The sequence below is a fragment of the Macrobrachium rosenbergii genome, chromosome 21 (assembly GCF_040412425.1).
Source record: "Macrobrachium rosenbergii isolate ZJJX-2024 chromosome 21, ASM4041242v1, whole genome shotgun sequence".
Lineage (NCBI taxonomy): Eukaryota > Metazoa > Arthropoda > Malacostraca > Decapoda > Palaemonidae > Macrobrachium > Macrobrachium rosenbergii.
The window spans coordinates 33,987,449-34,013,378 of record NC_089761.1 but is presented as its reverse complement, the minus strand read 5'-3'; the positions used below and the strand labels follow the sequence as shown (position 1 = coordinate 34,013,378).

Sequence of the window (25,930 nt, the reverse complement as noted above, 5' to 3'; positions counted from 1 at the left end):
TGGAGCAATAGCTGAATTGAGTTACTGATTCTGCAAGTACTTGGCCGTTGATTACCGATGTTGGCCAAATTGAGAAGCTGAAAATAAACTCTAATTTTCGTGGATTTTTAGACAATGACATTTAAGGCTGGGTCATCTCAAGCCTTGCTATCAGATTTCCATCAACTGAATTTTGTTTATTACTAGGTTATTTTATACTGCACCTATCATGCTTTTCAATTTAGGGATTCATAGCATTGCAAATCGTTATAGTTGGCTCTTCCACATTACCCAGGATAGAAAAGGTCTGTCTCACATGGTCTGTGTTGGTTCAAAGAGCCCAAATACACATATCAGGCCTCTTTCTCTCTTTAGCACCTTAGTAAAATTAAGACGAAAGCTTTGCCACGGACCCCGAATCCACAAATACGTTCAATGTCCTCAGAATCTTCGCAAAAATGTACTAAGTCAATTTTTCTACAAGTACACAACAGCCTTCCAGCTTCAGACTTGACGGCCTACAGAAATTTTCGCAAAAGTTCCAAAATTCTAAATTCAGTGACCACAATACCCCTTTCCGTAACATTCTTAAGATTTCCAGTGGTCAATCAAACCACAAACTTCTACAAAATCATAAATATGACCCAAGAAACTCCTTATCTTACCAGAATCCTTTTCTTCATTCCATAAGCTCTGGTTTGTGCTGGAGACCATCCGTCATCACAGCGATTTCCACTGAGTCTGACACTGTCAGGGAAGGAATTGCTTTGGCCAATCAGAGGCCTCCACCATGCACGTTTCTGTCGCCCTCTTCCATTGGCTGAAAACTTCGGTTTTTGGGCAAAGCGCCTTTGTAAACGATCTCCCATTGGCTGGTGGAATGAGAACCAATTTTCAGGTATTTCTATGGGGACCGTTCTCCTTTGATGTCTAACAATATGTATAAGTAGTTTATGAACGTGTAAGCCCATACATAAAAAATAAAGAGGCAGATAATAAATGAATAGTTGTGGAAACGGAAAATAGAATAACATGGAAAAAAGACTAAAAATGTATATAAGAAAACGCAATCCCAGCTGTATCCCAAATACACACACACATGTGTATTTAAATTCGATTGTGCTTCCACATGTCTATATATGTCCAAGCTCATGTACACTTACAGTATTAACACAGTTATGCACACATATATATGTATATATATATATGCATATATGTAACAAGGTCTCTTGAAACTTCTTGGAGAACGTCGTAGTAATTTGCACTTGTGAACACCAGGATCTGATTTCAACTCGGTCCAGTAATAAGGGAAAATAACCTTTAAATCCTCCTTCATCACGATCACCTTTTTTATTGCTAATTTGGGCGTACGGTTAAGAATATTATTTCTGGTAAAGTTACTAAAAACAAAAAGAAAACTGTGGTTTTACAAATAATTCTCCATGTTGACATGGAGGTGACGTACAGTACAAGTGCCATATAAAATCTAGAAAATCTAGAAAATATATTCTTGATATCAAAGTTATAAATAGATCCTTTAAGTTGGATACATATAGAAGTGTTTCAGAGATGGACCCATGACAGATTGTTACGAAGATAAGTATTAATTACGCAGCAGCTAATTCTACATAGGCCTATTCGGTGAAGTAAAGGTATTATTGTATAAATGACTTGTTTTTATCCTTCTGAATAAGAATGTACACTGAATCTTAAGTTATTTTTTATCAAAATCATTCTTGAAAATCCTAGATGCTACTTTAATGAAGAAGAAACTCAAAACATAGGCCTAAAGCACAGAACTAGACGAACTGATTAATGCTTCTGTTATTCCTTTGTTGATGTGCAGTTAGAAAGGATCAGTTAAGTGTCAGATGAAGTGCATTATACGAATAATAGCAAATGTATTCGATGAAATCTGAATCAAACTTAGTTATTATCAAGCAAAGTACTCTCTTCATTCGACGTTGGGCTCCCAGAATCCTCGACTTCTTCCTCCTTAGCTAGTACTGCAGGCTCCTTCATCCTTCCCCAGCAGCTGCGTCTTGTCTGAGGTCACCGTGGGGTCATCCAGGCTCTGGCTGAACGGCTCGTCGAGGTCAGTCTCTAAAGGAGGAGGGGATTTGACCTGAGATGCCGTGCTGTCTCGACCTCCACCACTAGCTGTGGCGTCGTCTTTCACTTGCTTTGGGGAAGGTGTTGTGCCCGTGGTACTCATAGACTGCTGTTCACTGCCGGTGTCGAAGTCTTCCTCAGTGGCTCTGGCTTGTCTCTCCAACCTGGCCTGTTGCAGTGACCTCTCCACGCTGTCTTCTTTGCTTATCTGGTGGAGAAATCAGGTGCTTTGGTGGCGTGAACTGAATTTGACTCAAGAGCTTCAGCATTATGAGATCACTCTCTAGAAGGAAAACTTATGTTTCAGACAGCATTTTAAGCGACTACCTGAAATATTTCGCAATTAGGAAATGATTTTCCTTTATTTGATAATTCGTGATATTTATTATTATTATTATTATTATTATTATTATTATTATTATTATTATTATTATTATTATTCAGAAGATGAACCCTATACATATGGAACGGGCATACAAAGGCCATTTGAAAGAAATAACAGAAGGTAACAGGAAAGAAGAAATCAGTTATTACAAAAGAAGAAAATAAATAAATAGATATATAAAAATGTAAGTGAATTATAAAATACAAGGAGAATTGCTTTAGGGTAGTAGTGCATTGCATCTTTGCTTGAACTTCTGAGATTCCAGTTGCACAACATCCTCAGTAGGGAGACTGTTCCACAGTCCAACGGTGTGAGGAGGAAGAAAGGAACTCTGGAACTGAGAAGTTCGACAGCGAGTTACAAAGTAAATAAGAACATATACCATCTCACCTTTATGACAGGTATTGTCTGCATGCCCCCAGACTCGTCAGAACTGCTGCGATGGTGACCCGGTTGGCCTGTTTGGGAAGTGGCGACCTTGCCCTGGCCGTTCTTCCCGTGAGAATTCTTTATGTCGTCCATTTTTATAATAGAGGGTTCTCTACGATGACGCCCCTGAGATGACTTTGTATTCTGGGCTTCAGCAGGCTTCTGAGAGTCTGCCTTGATCAAGAGCTTTGGCAATTTGCCCTGCTTGGCTTCCTTCTGCTGCAGAACTTGATTCAGCTCTTGGACGCACTCCTGGGGCATCTTCTCTTTGATTTTCGAGTGGAGGCTCCCAGATTTCTTGCGTTTCAGCGTAGGGGAATCTACTATACTTGACCTGCGGATGTGTTTGCCCCTGGTTGGGGAATCTCGATGGTTGCTCTCATCAGATTGCCTTCTTTCCTGGGAGGTCCTGTGGGGTTTTTGCCTGTGCTTGATTCTTGGCGCGCGCGGCAAGCTGATGTCATCTTCCTCCCGCGACCCGTAGGAGTTGTGTCTGCTCTTATTATGTCTACTGCTTCTGTGAGCTTGGTCGTATTCACCATCTTCTTCTCCGCCTCCTCCTCCTCCTCCTCCTCCTCCTCCTCCTCCTCCTCCTCTGGTTCTTCTTTCCCTGTGGTGCCTCTTCTGATCTGACCGAGCTGCATTGGCGTCAGAAGCCTTTTCACCCTTTTCCTTGACTGGTGTGTCCTTGCCTGTCTTACGGGGTTCGGAAAGCGAGTCATCGAACACCTCTGAGTGACCCAGGTCTGTGATGTCGTCCGGCCAAGGTCCATCGTCTTTTCCCTTCTGTGGTTCTTGGGAAGGAGAATTGCGCGGGAGAATTGGGTCAGGAGAGGTCACTGTGAAGCAAAAGAAGACAAGGTATACATCCCAGACAATTATTAGCTAAGAAATGAGACCCACAATCTTTTATCTACACTGCATAATATAGCCTTTGTGATCTTATAAAACAGAGTCTTGGTACTTGTGTATATATCAAAAGAAAAGATACTGTAGGGTATTTTGCCCCGAGGTCATCTTATTTACAAATTTTGAGACAACAAAAACAATAACATAATGAGCAGAGTGCATTATATTACAGCCTTTGAAATCTCATAAAACAAAAAGTCTTGTACTTATTTATATATCAAAAGTAAAGATACTATACGGTACTTTGACCTGTGGTCACAGCTTCAGCAAGATGTACCTGAGGGTGACTTGAGGTTCGATGGTTTTTCCGCCTCGCTGACCCCGTCCAGACGATGCCTGGGCAGTGGAGTAAGAGGTAATATTCGACCCCACCTGTTGGCATTTGAGGAAAGGTCAAATAATACTGGTCAAATATTACTGTCATTGCAATCAATTGTGTCATTGCTTTCTGTGTAATTTGTAACTTACTTGTTCTAAAATTTAACTAACATCAAGAGGAGCTGGTTAAAATTTGAAAAAAATATGTAAGTATTATGGCATGTAAATCATCTGACTAGTTCAATTTCATGGTCAAAGATAAATATCATTTTTCAGTCATACTTACTTTAGACAACTTTCGTAGTCACTGACTTTCATGAAAATATTCATGAACTACTTGCTAAGCATTGATTCTAGAGCACTTGCAAAACTATATTTACTAATGTATAACTATTAGTGAGATCAGAATAGAATCTAAAACTTTTGAAAACTATTTAAACATGAATGGCCATCGGTGAGGTCAGAATAGATTCTAGAGCATTTGAAAACTATATTTAAACGTGAATGGCCATTGGTGATGTCAGAATAGATTCTAGAGCATTTGCAAAAACTATTTTGGCTTATGAATGACCATTGGTGAGGTCAGAACAGATTCTACAGTACAGTTCTTGAAAAAACTATATTTACATATGGATGACCTTTGATGAGGTCAGAACGCACCACACAGAGAGGAAGACAGTACCTTGTTGTTGGTGTTTCTGCTCTGCCCTTGCCTGACTTAGCTTCCATGTTCTTCTTCTTGTCAGCTGACCTCTCCTGACGAAGTTGATCCTAAAAGAAAGACGCAGGTCATGCTTAGAGGGGTATTAAACGAGCTAGATCTGAGAACCCTAAGCTCGAGAAATGTTTGGTGTGTAAACAAATCTTCTTTGGACAAAAAGCTACAGACATAGGTTAGTTAGGCCTAGTCAAAAGTAAATGCCACTGACGGATAACAGAAAAGCACTCCTTTTTTATACAAATGTGCATAGTCCCCTAACCCTTAGGTCGCCGTTGGCCTCCCTCAGCGCAGCAGTCAGAGAAAGCAAGTAGTAAATGATGAGGACGAGAAGCAAGCCTGCTGGGATGACTATGCCCGGAGAGGACACGTAGTCTATGACTGGGTACAGAGAGCTTGGTAAGCCACCAATTAATGTAGAAGTGGCCAGCTGGTATATTTTCGGGTAGTCACTGAAGGGACCACAATGCCAAGAAGGTTCGAGCCATACCACTGCATACCTGAAGGAAATTTGAAAGTTTTAGCAATTTATAGCCCTTCCAGGGATGCGTTAAAAGTTTTAGTAATCTAGGTCTGATAGAGACCAGTGTTTACAAAGCATGTAGAAATCGAAAAGTTAAGAGGCCTTGTGGCAACTGAAATTACAAACGTATCTAGCAAAAAATGACCAGGAGATTCTAAATTTACAGTCGCAGGTTATTCTGTACTAATCCATTTCTCAATCTCTTCAGATTACTAAAGTTTTAAAAATCAGCATTAGGCCTGTAGTTTAGAGGAATGACTGAGCAAAACCAAGACTGGAGGAGACTCACCCAACAGGCAAGGTGCACAAGAAGAGCATTGCCAGCAGAAACAACAGATAAAAGTTGTTGTTATTCGAAGCTTTGAAGACGACCTCTGGTGGTACATTGGACGTGACTACAGCCCAGGATCTGACGTACAGAAGCAGGAGCAACTTAAGGATGTTGGCCGCGGGGAGTCCTGGGGAGAAGAACATTCCCATCCTGCGAATACGAACACAGCGTGAGAGAATGCTTACTGTGTTCTTTAAATGTTGTCATTCTGAAGATGCTATGACAGCATTAGTCATAAGTTACCAGTTCCTAGGACAGCACGCTAGAAAGACTGTTATTGAGTACAATAGGGCTAAAAAATTTTGCCCCTGTATAAAAGTGGATTGTTTCCTGTGTGTTCATACCTGTAGTAGTACAGCTGCTCGGCTTGCTGTAAGCTGGTACAGAGTATCTCATAAAGGACACTTTTTTTTTTTATCGTTCTTAAGACACTAACTTACGCAATACTTAAGACAGCACATCAGAAAGACTCAGGGAGTAGCCTACAGTATAAAATTTTGCTCCTGTACAAAAGGTGACTGTAGCTGCTCTGTTTACTGTCAGGTGGTACAGAGACACTGATATGTGGCACTCTGATTAATGAGCTTTCATCCTTCCTTTGCCAGTACCTGTGAGCATATAGTGCAACTCTTCTTGACAGTGCTTTCTCGACTGTGGTCAACCTTCTGATTGCTTAATTTATAATAATACATATTAAGACTGACACTTCATTTACTGACTCTATAATGTACCTCTGTTTTCCTACTAAAAGTTATTGCCTTCAGAGCAAATGGATGAACATTTGAATGTGAAAAAAAATTTTACGAATAAAGAATAAATGTTAACAATATATATATATATATATATATATATATATATATATATATATATATATATATATGTATATATATGTGTATATATATATATATATATATATATATATATATATATATATATATATATATATATATATATATATATATGAATATATATAATATATATATATATATATATATATATATATATATATATATATATATGTGTATATATATATATATATATATATATATATATATATATATATATATATATATATATATATATATATGAATATATTGATAATATAACATAACCTAAACCTTCCTGAATTACGAGTAAAACAAACAATCCTACATTCCTGCTTCAAGAAAAATGTCAATTAAATTCGTGCAGTCTAACACAGATCTTACCAAATCATCCCTTGATTGTTGACGAGGTGGAGGATGTTCTCCGCGATCTTAAAGTCAGGATACCCAGGAAACTGTTTCTCCAGGTCCCACCAGCAGCATCCGTTGCAAAATCTGACCACGACAGCTCGGATGTAATCTCCTATCACTATGGTTCCGACTGTTATCACCTAAAGGAGGCACAAGGGGTTTAAAGTGAAAGGCGTTTGACCTGAAACATCTGGATTAAAGGGTGTAATTTCGCTGATAATATTGCAGACATAAAGATTTTACGAAGTGTGTTTTTCATTTTTGTAAAAAATCAGACCGCTAGAAAAAAACAAACCAAGCAGTACAGAAAGCCATGGTAACAGCCGACGACCCCTTGAGACTCATTCTGGCTTAGCTTTAACCCTTTTTGGTCTGGAAAGGGGAAAAGATGGAGGAGCATGTAAATTACTTCTGTTATCTTGGTGACAGAAAAGGCAGCCATAGAAAAGTATTAAATTAGCCTAGATGGAACCAGAATTCAGTACATAGAGAAGACATTACCAAAGACACTGGAAGGAGTCATGAAGAGGTGTGACCACCTCATGACTGGAGTACATCTTGAAAGGCTGTTTAAGAAATAAGAAGCTTGAAAATAGACTGACATTTCACAGATAGAACTGGATTGGTAATCAAACCAGTAGTCGTCTTAAATGAAACTGAATGAACATAATTAGTGTAAGAAAATTCTGACCAGTGGGCACTCAGGCAAAAATGCACAAAATTCAAAGGGAGGTATTCAAGAAAATGCACAAAATTTAAAGAGGAAAATTCAGGCAAAATTGCGCAAAATTTAAAGAGGGGTATTCAGGTAAAAATACACAATGTTTATAGAGGGGTACTATGGAAAAAATTCGCCTAATTTAAAGAGGGGTATTCAGGCAACAATTTTCAAAATATGAAGAGGGTATTCAGCAAAGTGCGGCAAAATTTAAAAGGGTGGAGCCAGACAAAAATGCAACAAAATGCAGGGATATTCACAAAATGCAAAAATTTCAGATAATCAGGAAAAATGCAAACTTTAGCCTATAGAGGGGTATCAAAGCAAAAATGCACAAAGTTCAAAGAGGGGCAGTCAGGTAAGAGTGCACAAAATTTACAGTTTTGAGAACACATCAGACACAACTCCATAAAGCTAAAACTGACAGAAGAAAAAACACAAAACTTGAAGGCTAGCAGTGATATTATTCTTCTTACCAAGTCCATGACAGTCAACTTGATAATCTCCTGCCCAAACATCGTCTCCCAGCACAGCTTACGTAGCTTTTTCTGCTCGGTGGAAGGCAAAAGATGCGTCCACTTCTCTGGATTATTCTTCATCGGTTGGACTAGGAAAGGAGACGTTTCTTTACCAGAAGTAGTAGTTGAAGGCACCTCTGGAGTAGTAGAGTCCCAGTCTGTCGTCGTGCTGGTGATTTCAGAAGTGGATTCTGTGGTGCTACTCGTCCTGGAGCTACCAGGGAAGACTGTCGACGTATCTGGAATGGTTGTCATGGATACTGATGAAGTTGTAAGAGTACTGGTTGGGGAAGGAGTAGATTCACTCGTTGCAGGTTGGGTGGTAGAAGAAGAAGAAAATTCTCTCGTGGTAGTCTCATCTGAATAAGCTGAGGAAAAAGATAAAATTGTTACTTGTGAGAACGTGAGCGGCATTTGTTACAAAGATAGATTAGCTAATACCTTGGAAATGAAACTCAATACATTGTTAAGACATACTGTATCAACAAATTGGAAATTCAGAGATCAGTCTTATTATTTCTGTATTGCTTTCCACAATTGTAATACCACCTGTGCAGTTTATGATGTAACAGGCACCAGTTTCCTCGTCTACGAAAACGTTATGTTCGTCTTGTGGTGTTTCTGTCGTGTCGTTTGATAACTGAGGATCTGTGGGCATATCTGTGAGACTCTCAGTTGCGTTGTCGCCATACCCAGAGGTGGTGGTACCATCTTCAGTGACCTCTTGGCGAACGCCCTTGACCAACTCGTCCCAGAAGGGGCCCCTGTCTTTCGTCGTTGGAATGAAATTGCTGACAGTTGTCGAAGTACCGCCGTCCGTATCGTTATAATAAGTCTGGTTATCAGCGTCAATATCAATGAAATTTAATAAGTCACCGGAGGATAATGATGTGACGTTTTCTTGGGTATTCGTCAGACTGAAGGGCAGGCTCTCGTTTGCTTCAGGCTTGTCGCCTGAGAGAGATAAGCCCGGTATAAAAAGGACGTCATTACCCAGGTCCCTGTAATCGACGGAACTTGCAGATCGTCTCCTGCGCGAATGTTTGTTTACTACAATTCCTTCAGACTTTCTCCCGGCGTCGCGTTTCCTTCTCCGGTTACCTGAGTCTGAGTGACTGCCATCTGCAAAATCAGGTTCTGTGTTTTCAGCTCCGTAGTTCCCACTCAGGTCGAAATTCCCGTCTTCCAGAGTAGTTCCAAAAATGCCAGGGAACCCTGGCATTGCTTTCATCAGATCTCGAAAGGCTTTGTCATCGGCGCTTCTAGCGGGAGCAGAGGTCCACAGCCTTGTCTGCTCTGTCGAAGGCTGGGTATCATCACTCGTCATCACTACTATCTCTCGCGGGCTCGTCATCACTTCAGTGTTGTTGCTCACCATTTCTTCATATAGATTTTGAGATCTATTGACCAGCATTTCCTCGTCAAGAGGTAAAGATCCATTTGCTGATAAATTCCTCTCAGGCGGAAGCGTCTCATATTCGTAAAGGTCGACAGAAGTCGTATCTTCACCAGAAAGAGTCGTATTTTCACTAGAAAGAGTCGGATATCCGTCGAAAAACGTCGTGTTTTCGGCATCCAGTGGTACAGACACGTTGGTGGTGAGATCTACTCCATCCTGGGTGGTCATGGAGGTAACTTCACCGTAATCGGAAGTGAAATTGCTGAAATCATACGTAGATGTGTTGGTTAGTACATCCCCTCGCGTAGGGGACTCAGTTACTTCTACTGTCGTAGTTCGACATGGCACTATGACTCTTCTGCAGGCACTCTTTGTCGAACTTTCAGTCCCTGATTGTGACATCCTGTAGAAAAAAAAGGAAAAAAACTTAATAACACGATGCTAATATGCGTTTAAACTTTTCTACGTACGTACAAAAGCAATGTCAAGCGGCCTATACCAAAGGGGGGCTTAGATACTGCCAATAAGAATGAAAGCATGCATTGGAGGTCGTGGTACAGCATGCAAGTGTCGTTTCAAAACTTACAGCTGGGGTGTTTACGAGGAAAGAAAAATCTGTCTAAAAACTTACCCAGCGATAGTGGTGATGAAAAACAACGTCGAACCAACGGCTGAAACTACATCTAACGGAGTATTTGTCATAGTTGACCCAACAATGGCTGTCGCATCAGGCGACACTGATGGGGTCGAGTTTAAGAAATCCTGGAGTGTGGCATTCACTTCGTCATTCCCGAAGTCGTAAGTTGATATATTGTAAGGATCTGTGGTCAAGGAGTACTCAGTTTCGTTCAAGATCAGCCAGGGACTCTGGGTTTCGTTGGCGAAGGGCGGCGTGTTGAAATCATTCGGGTCAATGGGGAGGGTAGTCAGTTCCCCCCCATAACTCTGAGTCATGTTGTCTTTTATTGCCCGAAGTTCAGTCGTCTGAAATTAGTAGAATACATATTTTCTTTTTATTTATTCAAATTTATATGTTGTGTTCCACATAACAAAGTGCTTCCAAAGACACTATGATTACAAAAGTATATTACAAAATAGAATACATGATTTTGTATTCTCTTCGGGCAATATCAAGCAAAACACTTCTGTTTTAAACTACGCAAAACACGTGTGATCACTTTTGCTTTTATTTAACAATGCTAAAAAGATATCAGCAGAATTCATTGGAAGACTTTTGACTTACCATATCGTAGACTTTGTTGAAGAGAGCAAAGATCAGTGTATAAAGATTAAGCAAGTTCAAAGCCATGATTCGAGCCAGTTGCCATTGAAGCTGGTTCTTCGGGTGTCTTAGTTCTAACAGTCCAACCAGCTGAAATCATTTCGATATTTTACAGTTTTTTGTTTCATAAATGCGTCTTTGTTTTTTGAGTGGGAATAGATTCTTAGCGTTGTTCACAATAGATAAGCTACCTGAAAGCATCTGTACGTTTACTGAACATATACCTGTCCAAATAACTGTTTTCATATTGAAAGAACCACCCATAAAGAAATAATAGTTTTCTATATAGTATTATCAAACTTCGGCAACAAATTGAGAACACCTGACGATTTAATGAAATCATCTCTATACTGTCCCAAAATTCCATAAGTACTGTATTTTGATTCATCATAAATTCATGCATATAAATCTACTTTAATCTGAAATTCGACATCGCAAGAGAATGCATAAAAAAAAGGGTTAGGCCTAGTCACTACTCTGACTAATATCTGCCGTTTTTAAACAAATTGTAAGAGAAAAAAATTGCTTAAGACTGGTCACTACTCTGACAAACATCTACCCTTTTGAAAAAAAAGTGTGAGAAAAAATGGCTTAGGCCCAGTCACTACTCTGCCAAACATCTACCCTTTAAAAAAAAGGCTTAGTCCTAGTCACTACTCTGACAAACATCTACCTTTTTTTTAAAAAAAAAGTACAAGAAAACATGGCTTAAGCCTAGTCACCACCCTGACAAACAACTACCCTTTTTTCAAAAAAGTACGAGAAAAATGGCTTAAGCCTAGTCACTACACTGACAACCATCTACCTTTTTTTTTTTTAAGTACAAGAAAAAATGGCTTGGGCCTTCTCACTACTCTGACAAAATCTACCTTTTTTTTTTTTAAATAAAAGTACGACAAAACATGGCTTAGGCCTAGTCACTACTCTAACAAACATCAGCCCTTGAAAAGAGAAATAACCGAATCATATCCTTTCCGTAACCTTACAGGCTTAGGCCTACAGTAGTTACTGCTATGACAAATATCTGCCTCTTTTTAAGAAAACTGAATCTCAAATCTCATACTTTCCGGAATCTTAACGGCTTAGGCCTAATCGCCACCCTGGCAAACATTAAACTAATTTGAAAAAAAGAAATAAACCGAATCTTATCCTTCCCGAAACCTCACATCGAAGAGACTCGGATACACGAAGGAGATGAGCGTCAGGATGATAGTCAGCTCGTTCTGGCGGTACCACGAGGAGGTGTAGTCGACGTCCTCCGATCTCTTGACGAGGAGAATCACGGCGTAGACGCTGGCGGCGATGAGGCCCACCACGATCAGGTGGGCGAGGAGTCGGCGAGCTCGGATCTTCCAGCTGAAAAGAAATGATCAGTAGGCCTAAGACGTGAGATTGTAGATTCTTGTTTATGTTTAAGATTCCCTGGACGACTATCTTCTTTCTTTCTCAAGAGGAAAAACTGTTTCGTCGCCATTACTTGCCGTCAGGCTGTAATCACGATAACACTTCACACATACACGCCCACCAGCCTTATGTAAAATGTGCAAGACTGTATTTAAACAAAAATTAATCTTTTGGATTTTTAATTTCTGTAAAAGAAAACTATTGTGCCGGCTTTGTCTGTCCGTCCGCACTTTACTCAGTCTGCACTTTTTCTGTCCGCCCTCAGTCTTAAAAACTACTGAGGCTAGAGGGTTGCAAATTGGCATGTCGATCATCCACCCTCCAATCATCAAACATACCAAATTGCAACCCTCTAGCCTCAGTAGTTTTTATTTAAGGTTAAAGTTAGCCACAACCGTGCTTCTAGCAATGATATATGATAGGCCACCACTGGGCCATTGTTAAAATTTCATGGGCCACGGCTCATACAACATATACCGTGACCACCGAAAGACGGATCTATTTTCGGTGGCCTTGATTATACGCTGTAGCGGCTGTACAGAAAACTCAATTGCGCCGCATTTTTTACTTTTTTTTTTTACCTCTCCTCTTCTCTCTCCGATTCCTTAGCTTCGAGTAATGCCTCTCTGAAGCCCGTGTTGATGGCAGCCACTTTATTCTGGGCTGCCTCCAGATTCCCAATGGTGAAATCCCAGCCTGCCAGCAGCCGCCAAGTGAAGGTGTACTCTTCGTCCTCTGACAGCTTCGACATCCGAGAATTGGCTGCCATCCTGGGAAGTGATACGTCAGTGAAGTGAAAATCACAGTGGTTTGTTATTTACATTAGTGACAAAATGGGACTTTACTCAACATGTACTCAGGTGTATAGCATTATTTATTTTTAGTCCAGGTGTCTAATCACATATCTATTTATGATTTATTTTTAACTTGTCTATTTAAAACTTTTAAATTTTTTTTTTTTTGTCCTTTTCCAATAACTGGTCTGTTCTTTCTGCATTTCCCATTACCTTCTGTTAACTCTTTCACATGAGCACCATCTTATTTTTTGGAAGCTTGAATTTCAAGTCAATGGCCCCTGTTGCGGGCTTGTTCCATATGGATAGGGTTCATCTCCTGAATAATAATAATAATAATAATAATAATAATAATAATAATAATAATAATAATAATAATAATAATAATAATAATAATAATAATAATAATTTCTGACTCACATCAGGATCGAATTTATTTCTGTTCCACACGTGATTAAAGTGATTATTTCTACACAATAATAATAATACAATAATAAGAATAGTTAAAGAATATATTAGACAAGAATAAGAAATAAATAATAATAATAAATAATAATAATAATTGAATTTCAATTAATAACATAAGTAATTCATCTTCTGAATAAATAATTAATAATAATAATAATAATAATAATAATAATAATAATAATAATAATAATAATTTAGGGAAAAAGACATTGTAATTATGCCTTACTTCCTCAGTATAGCAACAAAGCTATAAGCGTAGGCAGCCAGTGTAGCTAAGAAGTAAGCGAGAGGCAGGCGATATCCTTCCCTGGTCTTCGGAGTTTTACTGTAGTAGCCATAGAAGATGGGGGAGTACCTCATGATTCCTTCGAAATCCCACATGACCTTGAAGTCGTAGGCAGTGAGGACGTCTGTCGGTAGCAAGGTCTTCCTTCCTCCCGCCATCGAGCGATCTGCTGCTAGAAACTTAGAGGGGAAACAGTTGTGAATTCTCAGGAGAAGTGGAGAGAATCTTTGTATTTGACTAACATGATTGTACCCAAAGAAATATTGAAATTCTGAAGGCAATATTCATTGTGTTATGGTAGCTGTAACCACTGAAATAGACTTAATCACACTCTTTGTACCATAAAAGCAATGAAACTGAAATTCTTTAAAGCGTTATACAAATTTGGTATGACATTTTCAAGAGAATCTTCAAAGTGTTATGAAAACTGTGACAATTTAAATAAATTTAATCAGATTTTTGCACCAAAAAAAATCAGTGAACTTCTGAAGAGAGTCTTAAAAGTGTTACGATAACTATAACCACTGAAATAGATTTAATCACATCCTTTTAGTACTAAAAAAGCAATGAAAATCTGAAGACAGCCTTTTAAAATGTTATGATAACTGTAACCACTGAAATAGACCTAATCACACCTTATGTAACAAATGAGTAACACTTTAACATAAATATCAGCCGTCCCAAATCCAACCGAGGAAAATTTAGGAGTCGCGCAACTTTCAGTTTACCTCAGGGATGATGACAAACGCTGCCAACACGGCCACCAGAGCAACATTCAGCCCCAGCACCCAACGAAGGAAGGTGAAATAGGAGGCAACAGCTGATCCAAAATGCGATTCTATCGTCTTGATCCGTTTCTGCCAAAGCTCTAACCCGGTGATCCACTGGTACACTGTCTGGATGCTGTTACGTACGAACTGCAACGCAAAGAAGCAAGTTACAAAGGAGACGTTACAGGTTCATTGAAAGTTGCAAAACATTATCCTCTAGATACTACAGCAACTGGCACTCAAATTCATTTTCTTGGTAGGGTCTATGGAAGAACAGGAGTGCCATTATTCTCTGTGTTGTTTTCAAGAAGTTATGACAAATCCTACAGTACAGGAATTAAATAGAGGATAAGGATAAGGACGAACAATGAAAAATTAACTATTAAGAAAACCCTGTAGCATTTCTGTAAAGAATGATAGCCTAAAGAATGGGCCTGGCAAAACATTGAAAACAATCACAAAGCAACAAGATCACAGTGAAGTAAAGAATCAGGCGATAAAATATTACAAGTAGAGTACGCAGTAGGCAGCAAAACAAGCATGTCCTTAAAAGTGAACAACTGTAACCAGTCTTATTCTACATATATATACCCTTCGGAATCTGATGAAGTGTCTGAGAAGCACGTCCTTGGTGCTAGTAGACTGAGCCAATCTCTGTTCCATCTCACCCTCGTGTTTCTTGATGTACTCACGTGAGGTCTGGACGAGTCGCAGTTTCCTGATTGAGATGGAAACAGCATTAATATTTTTAATAATTATTTTTCTTTTAAATACACTCTGTAAATTGTCTGACTAATGCTTACCATAATTATCCCTCTATGATTTAATTTCAGAGACAATTCATATGTTTTAGTAGGTCATAAAGATTAAATTAACAATGTTGGAAATCATTTCATTTCTGAACACATTCTGTTGTAGTGAATGAATTGAGTATTGCGTGATAAATCAAACAGATGAATGCATTTTTTTAAAGATTAATATCTCATGAATGGTGCAAGCACACATACTGAAACTGATACCTGCCCTAGTAGAGATTACTTGCTGCGAGTGTTTTACTCGTCCCATAATGTTACATTAGCACTAATCGAAAGATTCCATGAGATCAACAAAAACTGATCTTAAGAGGAGAGGTTTTTCTAAAAGCCCATGAAAAAAATGGCAGTCAGTGGCGAACTAACTTACTAATATTAATAGTTGACGGAGAAGTTACTGCAAGAATATTAATAGAAAGGTGTAATGGGAAACCTTTCTGCCAGAATTGTGTATAAAGTATATTCTGTATAAGTGTGTTAACACGGTATGATGAGTATATCCTAAGGGTGGAGTATACATGCAGCCATGCATCTCATACAAGCAGGGCATTACTCAGGGGAAAAGAAATAAAACGAACATAAGTTTTCTAGTACTCTAATACTGCACAAGGGACAACACAGAAGACTGTTACCTCTCTATAGGCCAGCACTGCTGACTAACTCCGGCAAGAACTTCTCTGTGGATTTTCAGTGTTTCCTCAACATCTTCAGCTCCTGAACCTTCCAAGTCCACTACTGTCCTGAAGTACGAGAGAGATAAACGTATCAAAAGATGAGTACAGTAAGGCAAAGGGTTTCAGTTTCTGCAGAAAAAAAAAACAGTGTAAGCCACTGTCCTGAAGTAAGAGAAAAAATAGTATCTAAGGATGAGTACAGTAAGATAAAGGGCTCTAGTTTCTGCAGAAAAAAAAGCGTAAGATACTACCCTCAGGTAAGAGAGAAAATAGTATCAAAGAATGAGTACGGTAAGATAAAGGGTTCTAGTTTCTGCAGAAAAAAATAATGTAAGATTCACACTGGCACAACTTGATAAAAAAGTGATGAAATATTTTCAGAAAACATATCAGCTTTAGCAAAAGGTCTTACTCTCCTGAGCTTGTCGTCACAATGGAAGTACTCCTCATCTTTTTCCTCTTCTTGGTGCTCCTCCTCGAAAACTTGGAGTTGGACCTTTGGAGGATGGCCGAGACGCTGACGCTGAACTCATCTTCAGGCGGTTCCTCAAGAAGGCTGCCACAAACTGTCAATGAAATCTGGGGTTGTAGTTTTTTGCTGTAATTTTTTTGTAATTGCCAGTCACCTACGCGCGAACGAAATGCACTTACAAGTATACACTATGTATACAATATTGTATATTGTGAATACAAATGTTTTTACAATATAAAATATTTGTTGTATTGTGTTTAAATATACACTGGCTAGCCTGAAATATTTGATTCTGAATGAGTTACCGATTGATTTATGAAAAATTCGGCTATAAAACCAAGCGCTGGACACTTCCAGCCATTCAGTGCTCATAACAGTGAAAAAGATGGGTTGGAGCGGTTGAACAGCAAGCTGGAAACAAGGAGGCAGGAATGGAGGTCTAGTAAAAGAATAAAAAAAGTGGTTGCAGCTAGGGGCCTAGAAGGAACGCCCAAAATAACCTTTCAGTAAAGCCTACAGTGGTCCAGGTGAGGTGCACTGACGCCACTACTCCTTGCGGATTTTAAATGAGTGATGGAGATTAAACAGTTTGAGAAGCTGGACATCTAACTGATAAGAGACCAAAGGGTACAAATATGGGACTTTGCTGACCTGGGACAAGGGTATTCACCGAGTGACGGTCAGGTGACACGGAGGCTTTGGGCACCATCGAAGCCATATCGCTTGACACTGACCTGTCCCCGTCTGCCCAGGTCACGCTCAAACGGTCACTCGGACAAGGAGAAGACGGGTCATCCTGAGAGGTGATTGAGAAAAATGAATAAATGGATGAATGAAGAAATAAATGTATAAATAAAATATATATATATATATATATATATATATATATATATATATATATATATATATATATATATATATATATATATATATATATACTCGTATATATATATATGAAACACTTCATTCCTAAATTTTCACGAGCATAGATAAAATTATCATTATTTCAAAGGACATAAAAATTAATTGTTTTAACGTTCATAACCTCAAGATTTTAGCACATGAAACATTTCTTGCCTTGTTTATGAATCTATAGTAACAACCAAAATTACTATAATTTTCTTTGAAGGTGAACCAGTGATGCAGTCAAATTTCAACGGAATTCAAAATAAAAGACGTTTAATTTCTACTGTGTTAAAATACCCAAGATTAACTCTACTAAATTACCAACATAACAAATCATTGATAAATCGTATTTAAGGAGATGTCTAAAAAGATATGTGTGGTGCCCACTTTTGTATAAATACGAAAAATGAGTTGTAATTTTGGTCCGCACCTTGTCAGTCTTGAATTCCACCGAGGCCGCTGAAGATCTTCTCGGCTTCGCGGGGTCGAGCCTCAAAATCCCCGTCCCAGGACCTGCGGGGCTCGAACCTCTTCGCCCTCCTTCGGGAGCAGCCGCTGATTGCTGTTGTTGCTGTTGCTGCTGCTGTTTTTGAATTAATATGTGTGAATATATACATCCTATTACGAGTTTCAATGGAAGAATTCATTTCTGAATTCAACGTGACTTTGAAATATAGGGGGGGTTTCGTATTAGACTATTCCAGGACAAATGGAAAAATATTTATAAGCATAAGATACGTTTCAGAATATTAAACATTAATCTCAGAACAAAAGAATATTTATAGGCATAGTAACGTTTCAGTGTATCAAACAATTATTTTTAAAATTAATAACTGTAGGCACTTATAACGTTTCAGTTTATTGAAAAATTATTTCATAACCAAAAGGATAATGTTTATAACCACTAGTAACACTACAGTATATTAATAAGTTATTTATACAAAAAAAATTAGGAAAAAGATAATGTATTTATAAGCAGTTGAAAAGTTTCAGTAGATGAAAAATTATTTCAGAAAAAAAATAATCTGAATCTTTATTAGCAAAAGATTCGCTTCAGAAATTTCAAATAAACTATTTTGGAATAAAAGCAAAAATACAAAACCGTTAAAAAAAAAAAAATAGAAAAAGAAGGCGTGAAACGAAACCTAGAAAAACGAGAATTGAAAACGTAACTTCTTAGAAAAACGAAACTTGAGAACGAAATTTGTAAACGTAACTTAGAAACACGAAACTTGAAAACATACCTTAACAAAACTAAACTTGAGAACGGGACTTAGAAAAACGAAACTTGAAAACGTAACTTAGAAAAACGAAACTTGAAAACGTAACTTAGAAAAACGAAACTTTAGAACGTAACGCTGAAAAACAAAAATTGAAAACGCGACTCAGAAAAACCAAAACTGAAAACGTAACTTCTTAGAAAAACGAAACTTGAGAAATAACTTAGAAAAACGACACTTGAAACCGTTTTTCATAACTCAGAAAAACAAAAACTGAAAACGTAACTTCTTAGAAAAACGAAACTTGAGAAATAACTTAGAAAAACGACACTTGAAAACGTAACTCAGAAAACCGAAGCTTGAAAACGCAACTTAGAAAAACGGAACCTGAAACGCACCTTCCCGATTCATGTCAGGTGACCATTTCATCGCTGATGTGACAGAGGTCGAAACGAACTGTTGCATACAGCCCAGCCGGGAGCAACAAGGAAAAGAGAGGAAAGAAGGAAGTAGGTCACGTGGCGAATCGCATGCTGCTCTCACCTTATTTTGGTCCCTCATGAGACCAGCCACGCCCATGACGGGACTTCGAGACCGAGGGCTTGTTGTTGTTGCCCGGTTGCCGGCGGCGGCGTCGTCTTCTTCCCCTGCTGCACTCATGGTCTCTCTGGCCCCAGGCCTAAATTGGAAGAAGGCTGGTGACTGTTTGTTCCACGAGGGCGACCCCTGAAATAAAGGGCATTTGATGACTGTTTTGTTCCACCAGAGCGACTTCTGAAATGAAAGACAGTTCGTGACTGTTTGCTCCAAGAGGGAGACTGAAATAAAAGGTACAGGGTGGCTGTTTGTTTCAAGAGGGTGCCCTGAAATGAAAGGCAGTTCGTGCTATTTGTTCCAAGAATAAGACCTGAAATAAAAGGGAGTATATGACTGTTTGTTCCACGAGGTCGACCCCTGAAATAAAAGGCAGTTCGTGACTGTTTGTTGCAAGAGGGAGACCTGAAATAAGAGGTACAGGGTGACTGTTTGTTCCTAAAGGGCGACCTGAAATAAAAGGCAGTGTATGACTATTTGTTCCACTAGACCCACCCCTAAAACTGAAGAAGGCTGGCGACTTTGTTACATGAGGACGACCTAAAATGAAAGGCAACCTTTGCCTGTTTGTTCCACGAGGGCCACTCCTAAAATGAAAAGCAGTTTGTGACTGTTCTACGAAAGCGACGTGCTAATGATGAACTTCTTAAACTTTTTCAGTTCCAAGTACCTTGCAGAAGTGAACCCAATGCTGTAATTCGAGCCATACCACCTGTTGCAAAGTTGTCGTACAGGGAAAAATGGGTGTGAATGACCTGTAGAGTGGGAGCTGATCGCAGATGATTCAAGACTGATGAGGACCAGTGAAGAGAGATTGCAGACACTTATGAAAGCTGAAAGTGATAGTGAGCAAGGGTAACTTCGTGAGGGTTAAATGGAAACAGGGAAAATGGAACAATGAACTGAACTGAATACAGAATTTAGGTCAGAGGCCAAGCACTGGGACCTATGAGGCCATTCAGCGCTGAAACGGAAGTTGACAGAAAAAGGTCTGGAAGGTGTAACAGGAAGGAGGAGAACCTTTGGTAGTTGCACTATGGCTCAATTGTTAGGAGAAGGTTGAGGAAAGTAAGATGGAAGAAAGAGAATATGAAAGGAGGTACAGCAAAAGGAACGAAAGGGGTTGCAGCTAGGGGCCGATGGCACGCTGAAAAGAACCTTCAAAGTAATGCCTACAGTGCACCTCATGAGGTGCACTGACAGCACTACCCCTCTACGGTGAATGGAGCAATGAAGGTTATCATGAAAGATGAAAAAACGGAAGTGTAAGAGAAGAACAGTTTAAATGGAGGGTAACTTGGAATGCATGAAAGGATTATTGAGCCACCTCTCCTTTATGGAAGCAAAGTTTGGATGCTGAATACGGATAAATGAAAAGCTTGCAGTTTGATTTAGAGTCAGTGGTAATTGAGCGATGAGGTTGCAAGACCCATGCCTTCTTGATAGCCGAATGGTCAAGTCAGCTATCTCTCACCGTCTAATATATATATATATATATATATATATATATATATATATATATATATATATATATATATATATATATATATATATATATATATTAGACACAGTGAGAGATAGCTGACTGACATGTAATAAAACAACATAATAAAATAAAGTATGTAAATATAAATATAAATATATATATATATATATATATATATATATATATATATATATATATATATATATATATATATAAATATATATAAAGGAACAAACAAAACTTATTACATAACCAAACAAGCATTGCCAGGGCCACCCATAGCCATATAACCGCTCCATCACGAAGATATTTCCGTCAATAACAGGCGTCAGGTTGGGTCACTCACGTCACCTGGCTTGCTCGCCTTCAAATGCTGCCGTACGGATGTGAGTTAATGAAAAAAGAGTATGTGTATGGGGGAAGGGGAAGGGGAGGGGAGGAAGAGGAAAGGGGAAGGGAAGAGGAAGGAGGAGGGGGAGGGGGAGGAGACGTGTTGGTGGTCCACTCCTCTTGATTAGAGTTTGCAATGTTTTTACACCGCAGTGGTGGGATTAATTGCGTGGGTTTCCTATTCCCGGAAAAGAAGAAGAAGAAGAAGAAGAAGAAGAAGAAGAAGAAGAAGAAGAAGAAGAAGAAGAAGAAGCAGCGACAACTTGCAGTTTTTCCTGTGCCCTATTCGCGCTGACGGAGTTGAAACCCAATGTTTCATGAAGTTATTAAATAAAGTTTGTTTTTTTTTATTTTTCTCTTGAACCAAAGTCTTTTAAAATAGCTAATTTTTTAATAAATTTACTAACTTCGGGGAAATTTACCTTTTTCATGAATATTATTAGTCTTTCAAATTGAATTAACCTGAATATGACAGGTTCATTTAATTTAGAAGAGTATATGTTCATGGGGAAGGCTTAGGATCGGTCTAGGAATATTTTAAGATGAGCCGATTCTAGACTATAGCTGTTTTGGCCATCGAGCGTCATTGGAACCTGAAGGCTCTCAGCTGTGTTCTTCTTGGGTAAGATATATTTGTTTTTCTTCTTCTTTCATTCTTACTTCGTCTTCTTCTTCTTCTTCTTCTTCTGTACCTTTCATTCTGTGACTGGGATCTTTCCAGACAGCTCCAAACTTCTTCAGATTTCTCTTTCAGTTTAACCTTTCACTGAAAAGCGAAACCTTGACCCTTCTCTGTAAAATTTAAGACTTTTAAATCTGGCTCCTTGTTAAACTATATCTTTTCTATATAACCCAAAAGATTCCAGATTTATGAAAGGCAAAAAATGAGAGTCACTACTTTTGTATAACTATCTTGCAATAATAATAAGCTTAGCCTTTCCAGCGATACATATACAGTATTTATATACAGTTTATTACTGTTTATGGTAGGCGCTGCACAATAAATAATAGTCGTTTAATAGTAATATTAATAATAATAATGTAGTACTTTAGTGTAAGAGAATTCGACATACAATATCACTGAAATTCATATATATATATATATATATATATATATATATATATATATATATATATATATATATATATACATATACAGGTATATATATATATATATATATATATATATATATATATAACTATATATATATACAGATATATATATATATATATATATATATATATATATATACATGCATATACATATATATATATATATATGTATAATGTTTAGTGTTGTTCGTAACTGTGGTAAAGAAACACATATTAATAACACATATACGAGGATACAATATCATTAATTATCAGATTACGGTATGCAAGTATGGTCTGATCCATATGTTTATTTACGAGAGACAGCGAAGGAAAAATCTCTTACCTCTTTAACTAATTGAACAGGAAAGGTCAGAGAGAGAGAGAGAGAGAGAGGACCATTAGGACACTGATTAATCAGTGTAATGTCCCAAACACAAAGCTCGGCTGGTGAGCAGTGAGTGGGTGGGTGGGTGGGTGGTGGGTGGGTGAGGTGGGTGGGTGGGTGGGTGGTGGGTGGTGGACAAGTAGGGACGAGTTCTGGGTCGAGTTGACCACCACGGGAAGGGTGAAGAGAGATAGAGGGCGGGGTACAGTAGCGTGAGCCTAACCAGCAGCTATCCTAATCAACGGACATAGCGCCAACAGCTACTCGATAACCACACCCTAGCGTGAACAACTTCACCTGTTGGCAAAACTACCTCTCTCTCTCTCTCTCTCTCTCTCTCTCTCTCTCTCTCTCTCTCTCTCTCTCTCTCTCTCTCTCTCTCATCTTGCATCTGAAACAATTTTGTCATTTTCGCCCCTACATTAACAAACACTCATTCATTATTCCATTTTCCCATCTTTTCTTCTCAGATCTCTTAAAAGTATTAAATATATAGACTTAATGTTTAAACATTTATGTCTAGTGATACTTGCCTGACAATTTCCTTATAGCGGCTGACCACCACAAACGACTCTCTCTCTCTCTCTCTCTCTCTCTCTCTCTCTCTCTCTCTCTCTCTCTCTCTCTCTCTCTTTATTAAAAACACGATTTCTGACACGTCTCTCGTCATACTGGTGCACTTTTCCTATACGCGTTGACGGAGCTGAAACCCAGTTTGTCATGACGTAATTAAATGGAGTTAATCTTTTATAGTTGTCCAGTGAACCAAAGGCTTGAAAAAGTTATTTTTTAACAGGATTTATCAACATCAGGGAAATTTAACTTGTTCGTGAAACTATGAGTCTTTTAAATTTTATTAACTCGAATATGACAGGTTAATTTAATTTAGAAGAGTATTTGGTCATAAGAAAGGTTTAGGATATGCCTAGGAATATTGCAAGATGACGCGACACTAGACTTTGCTATTTTGGGCAATCGGACCTCATTAGGACCTATGCCGCTTGCACCAGACTTCGTACGTTAATTGGAAGATAGCAAGACACTTTTAACTGATTAACTGATTAAAATAATTTATTCTTACAAGGCAGTGTGTATTTAGAGGAGTATTTGTTCAAAAGGAGGGCTTAGGATAGGCCTAAGGCATTTTGCAAGATGAACCGGTACTAGTCTAAGCTATTTTGGCTCTCAGGCCGCACTCGTACCTGTTGTCGGTCGCACCAGACTGCATACGTTAACTGGAAGATAGCAAGGCGCATTTTACTGATTAATTAACCTATTTCTGCATGGTAGGATCTCTAAACTGGGCTAAACCTATCTCTCTCATCCAAAAATTTGGGAGACTAGCCTATGTGTATGCGCGAGTGAATGTTACAATGCACTTTCTGTTAGGTACAAACGTCTTTTGGTTCACAATCCTCGAAGGGCGTTGAAGGATGTGTACATAAGACTAAGTTGGGAACAAAGAATGGAATTGACATAGGAAATTTAGGATGTACTTTGTGTATAACAGGCCACATTCATACTTTTAAACTGCAGAATCATGGATGAACTCCCGTGCAGTGAATTTTGTGTATGTGTATATGTATATATATATATATATATATATATATATATATATATATATATATATATATATATATATATATATATACTGCTATATACAGAATGTCTACTAACTCCAAAATAGAAATGTGTGAAAGGTCAAGGACTGTTGAGCCAAACTCTCCATTATGGAAGTGAAGTATGTATGTTAAATGTAAATGAACGAAAATAGGTTAAAGCTGTAGAACAAAGCTATTAAAATGGATTTGCCATGACATCCAGGAAGTGGAAGACTGTGTGCAAGAGTAAAGATTTGAACGGCTCAGTATATGTAAGGTGGGTTGACGCAGATATACAAACATCATAATTGGTCATTTTAAAAAGCTTTGAATGTCATCGAAAAGTTACATTAAGAGAATATTAGGAGAAACACACGGCAATTATGGCATGAAATGTATTATTATTATTATTATTATTATTATTATTATTATTATTATTATTATTATTATTATTATTATTATTATTATTATTATTATTATTCGTGCTGAACAAATAAGTAAAACAATAAACAATATATGAACACATAAACGCCTTTATACGAGAAGATATGGCCATAAATATTATGATTTATTGGCAAAAAAAAACACACATCTTAGGGATAACATTACCCTACACAAAATAAGTACGTTCCTTTCTAAACAAAAAAAAGTACTTTTCTTTCTAAACAAGAAGATAGTACTTGTCCTCATAAACAGTAAAAGTACTTTTCATTCTACACGAGAAAGTACTTCCCTTTCTAAACAAAAAATAAAGTACTTTTCATTCTAAGTGCGAAAAACAAGTACTTTTCTTTCTAAACGAGAAAATAATATTTTTCTTTATAAACAGCAAAAGTTCCTTTCAAATTTCTGACTTTTTTGCATAAAATTTTAAACGGGCTTAATGAGAGAAAGGGTAACTTTACTTACCTTGAGGTTGTATTCAGTTGGACCTTATCTAAAGAACCTATACTTTCTTAGGAGATGAGCAATGGCAGTTAATGCTTCTCAAATACAGCCACTGCCTCGATGACTGTCAAGCCAGTCAAGAGATAAACGCACAAATCCAGTCAAATATGTTACAGTCAAAGTGTACACCTTTAACTAAGGTGCGTGAAACGCAGAGTGCAAATCCCCGCAGGATTTATCAGACGACGAACTATCGCGATGTTGACTTTAGAGGGGCGGGGCGCTTACTGACCGCTGGCCATCACTCTCCCGTACGTCGAGAGTCTCTGTCTGTCTGTTTGTCTGTGCGATTACTCATGATGGCTCTCTTCTTGTCAGTCGATATTTATTCTATTGCTTTTTTTGGGAGGGGGGGCGGGAGCCTGGCTAAGAGAGCCTAAGGCCAAGAAACATGAGTTCAGTATTGCGTCAAATTTCTGTGTCTGAAACCAGCCAGAAAATCTTCTTCTTCTTGATTTTTAAAGACGAATTCTCGCATTCTCTCGCTATTTCTGTCCTCAGTGAAATAACCGATTCTTTTCTGTTTGAAGAAGAGAATTTCGACACCTTTCTCTGTCTTCTATTGGAACGGAGTATAAAATTTAGGCCAACGGCCAAGAGCTGGGACCTACTGTATGATAAGGTCATTCAGCACTGAAAAGGGAAATAGAGAGTAAAAAGGTTTGGAAGGTGTAACAGGAGGAAAACCTTTTTGCAGCCGCACTACGAAACAATTGTTAGGAGAGGGTTGAGGAAAGTAAGATGGAAGAAAGAGAATCTGAACGGAGGT

At 38.3% G+C, this 25,930-nt stretch overlaps 1 protein-coding gene and 1 long non-coding RNA gene across 2 annotated transcripts in view; one reads left to right on the top strand and one right to left on the bottom strand.

The window, feature by feature from the left end:
• Positions 1-13,119, top strand: part of LOC136849894 (uncharacterized) — a 36,158-nt gene extending 23,039 nt beyond the window's left edge. The window contains exon 3 of the long non-coding RNA XR_010856459.1: positions 12,870-13,119. This is a non-coding gene — a long non-coding RNA (uncharacterized lncRNA). The remainder of the gene's footprint in view (positions 1-12,869) is intronic.
• LOC136849892 (transmembrane channel-like protein) lies at positions 1,311-25,373 on the bottom strand. Its single transcript, XM_067123405.1, has 22 exons — positions 25,123-25,373; positions 19,206-19,388; positions 17,873-18,025; positions 17,188-17,332; positions 16,477-16,630; positions 16,023-16,130; positions 15,170-15,296; positions 14,537-14,725; positions 13,749-13,987; positions 12,842-13,030; positions 12,023-12,212; positions 10,818-10,946; positions 10,206-10,558; positions 8,725-9,977; positions 8,134-8,543; positions 6,913-7,079; positions 5,663-5,854; positions 5,113-5,350; positions 4,815-4,903; positions 4,092-4,186; positions 2,867-3,744; positions 1,311-2,299 (listed from the first exon to the last, which is right to left on the bottom strand). Exons 2-22 carry the CDS (start codon positions 19,320-19,322, stop codon positions 1,976-1,978), a joined length of 5,739 nt encoding a protein of 1,912 aa, XP_066979506.1. The 5' UTR covers positions 19,323-19,388; positions 25,123-25,373; the 3' UTR covers positions 1,311-1,975.
• Between the last annotated feature and the right edge of the window lie 557 nt (positions 25,374-25,930).

Excerpts from the sequence above, each read along its gene's own strand:
- LOC136849892 (XM_067123405.1), bottom strand. The coding sequence starts at position 19,322 with ATGAGTGCAGCAGGGGAAGAAGACGACGCCGCCGCCGGCAACCGGGCA. Across the intron at positions 16,631-17,187 it reads GGTGAATACCCTTGTCCCAG|TTTGTGGCAGCCTTCTTGAG; the intron begins GTCAGCAAAGTC and ends TTTCATTGACAG. Across the intron at positions 13,988-14,536 it reads CGTTTGTCATCATCCCTGAG|TTTCTAGCAGCAGATCGCTC; the intron begins GTAAACTGAAAG and ends TTCCCCTCTAAG.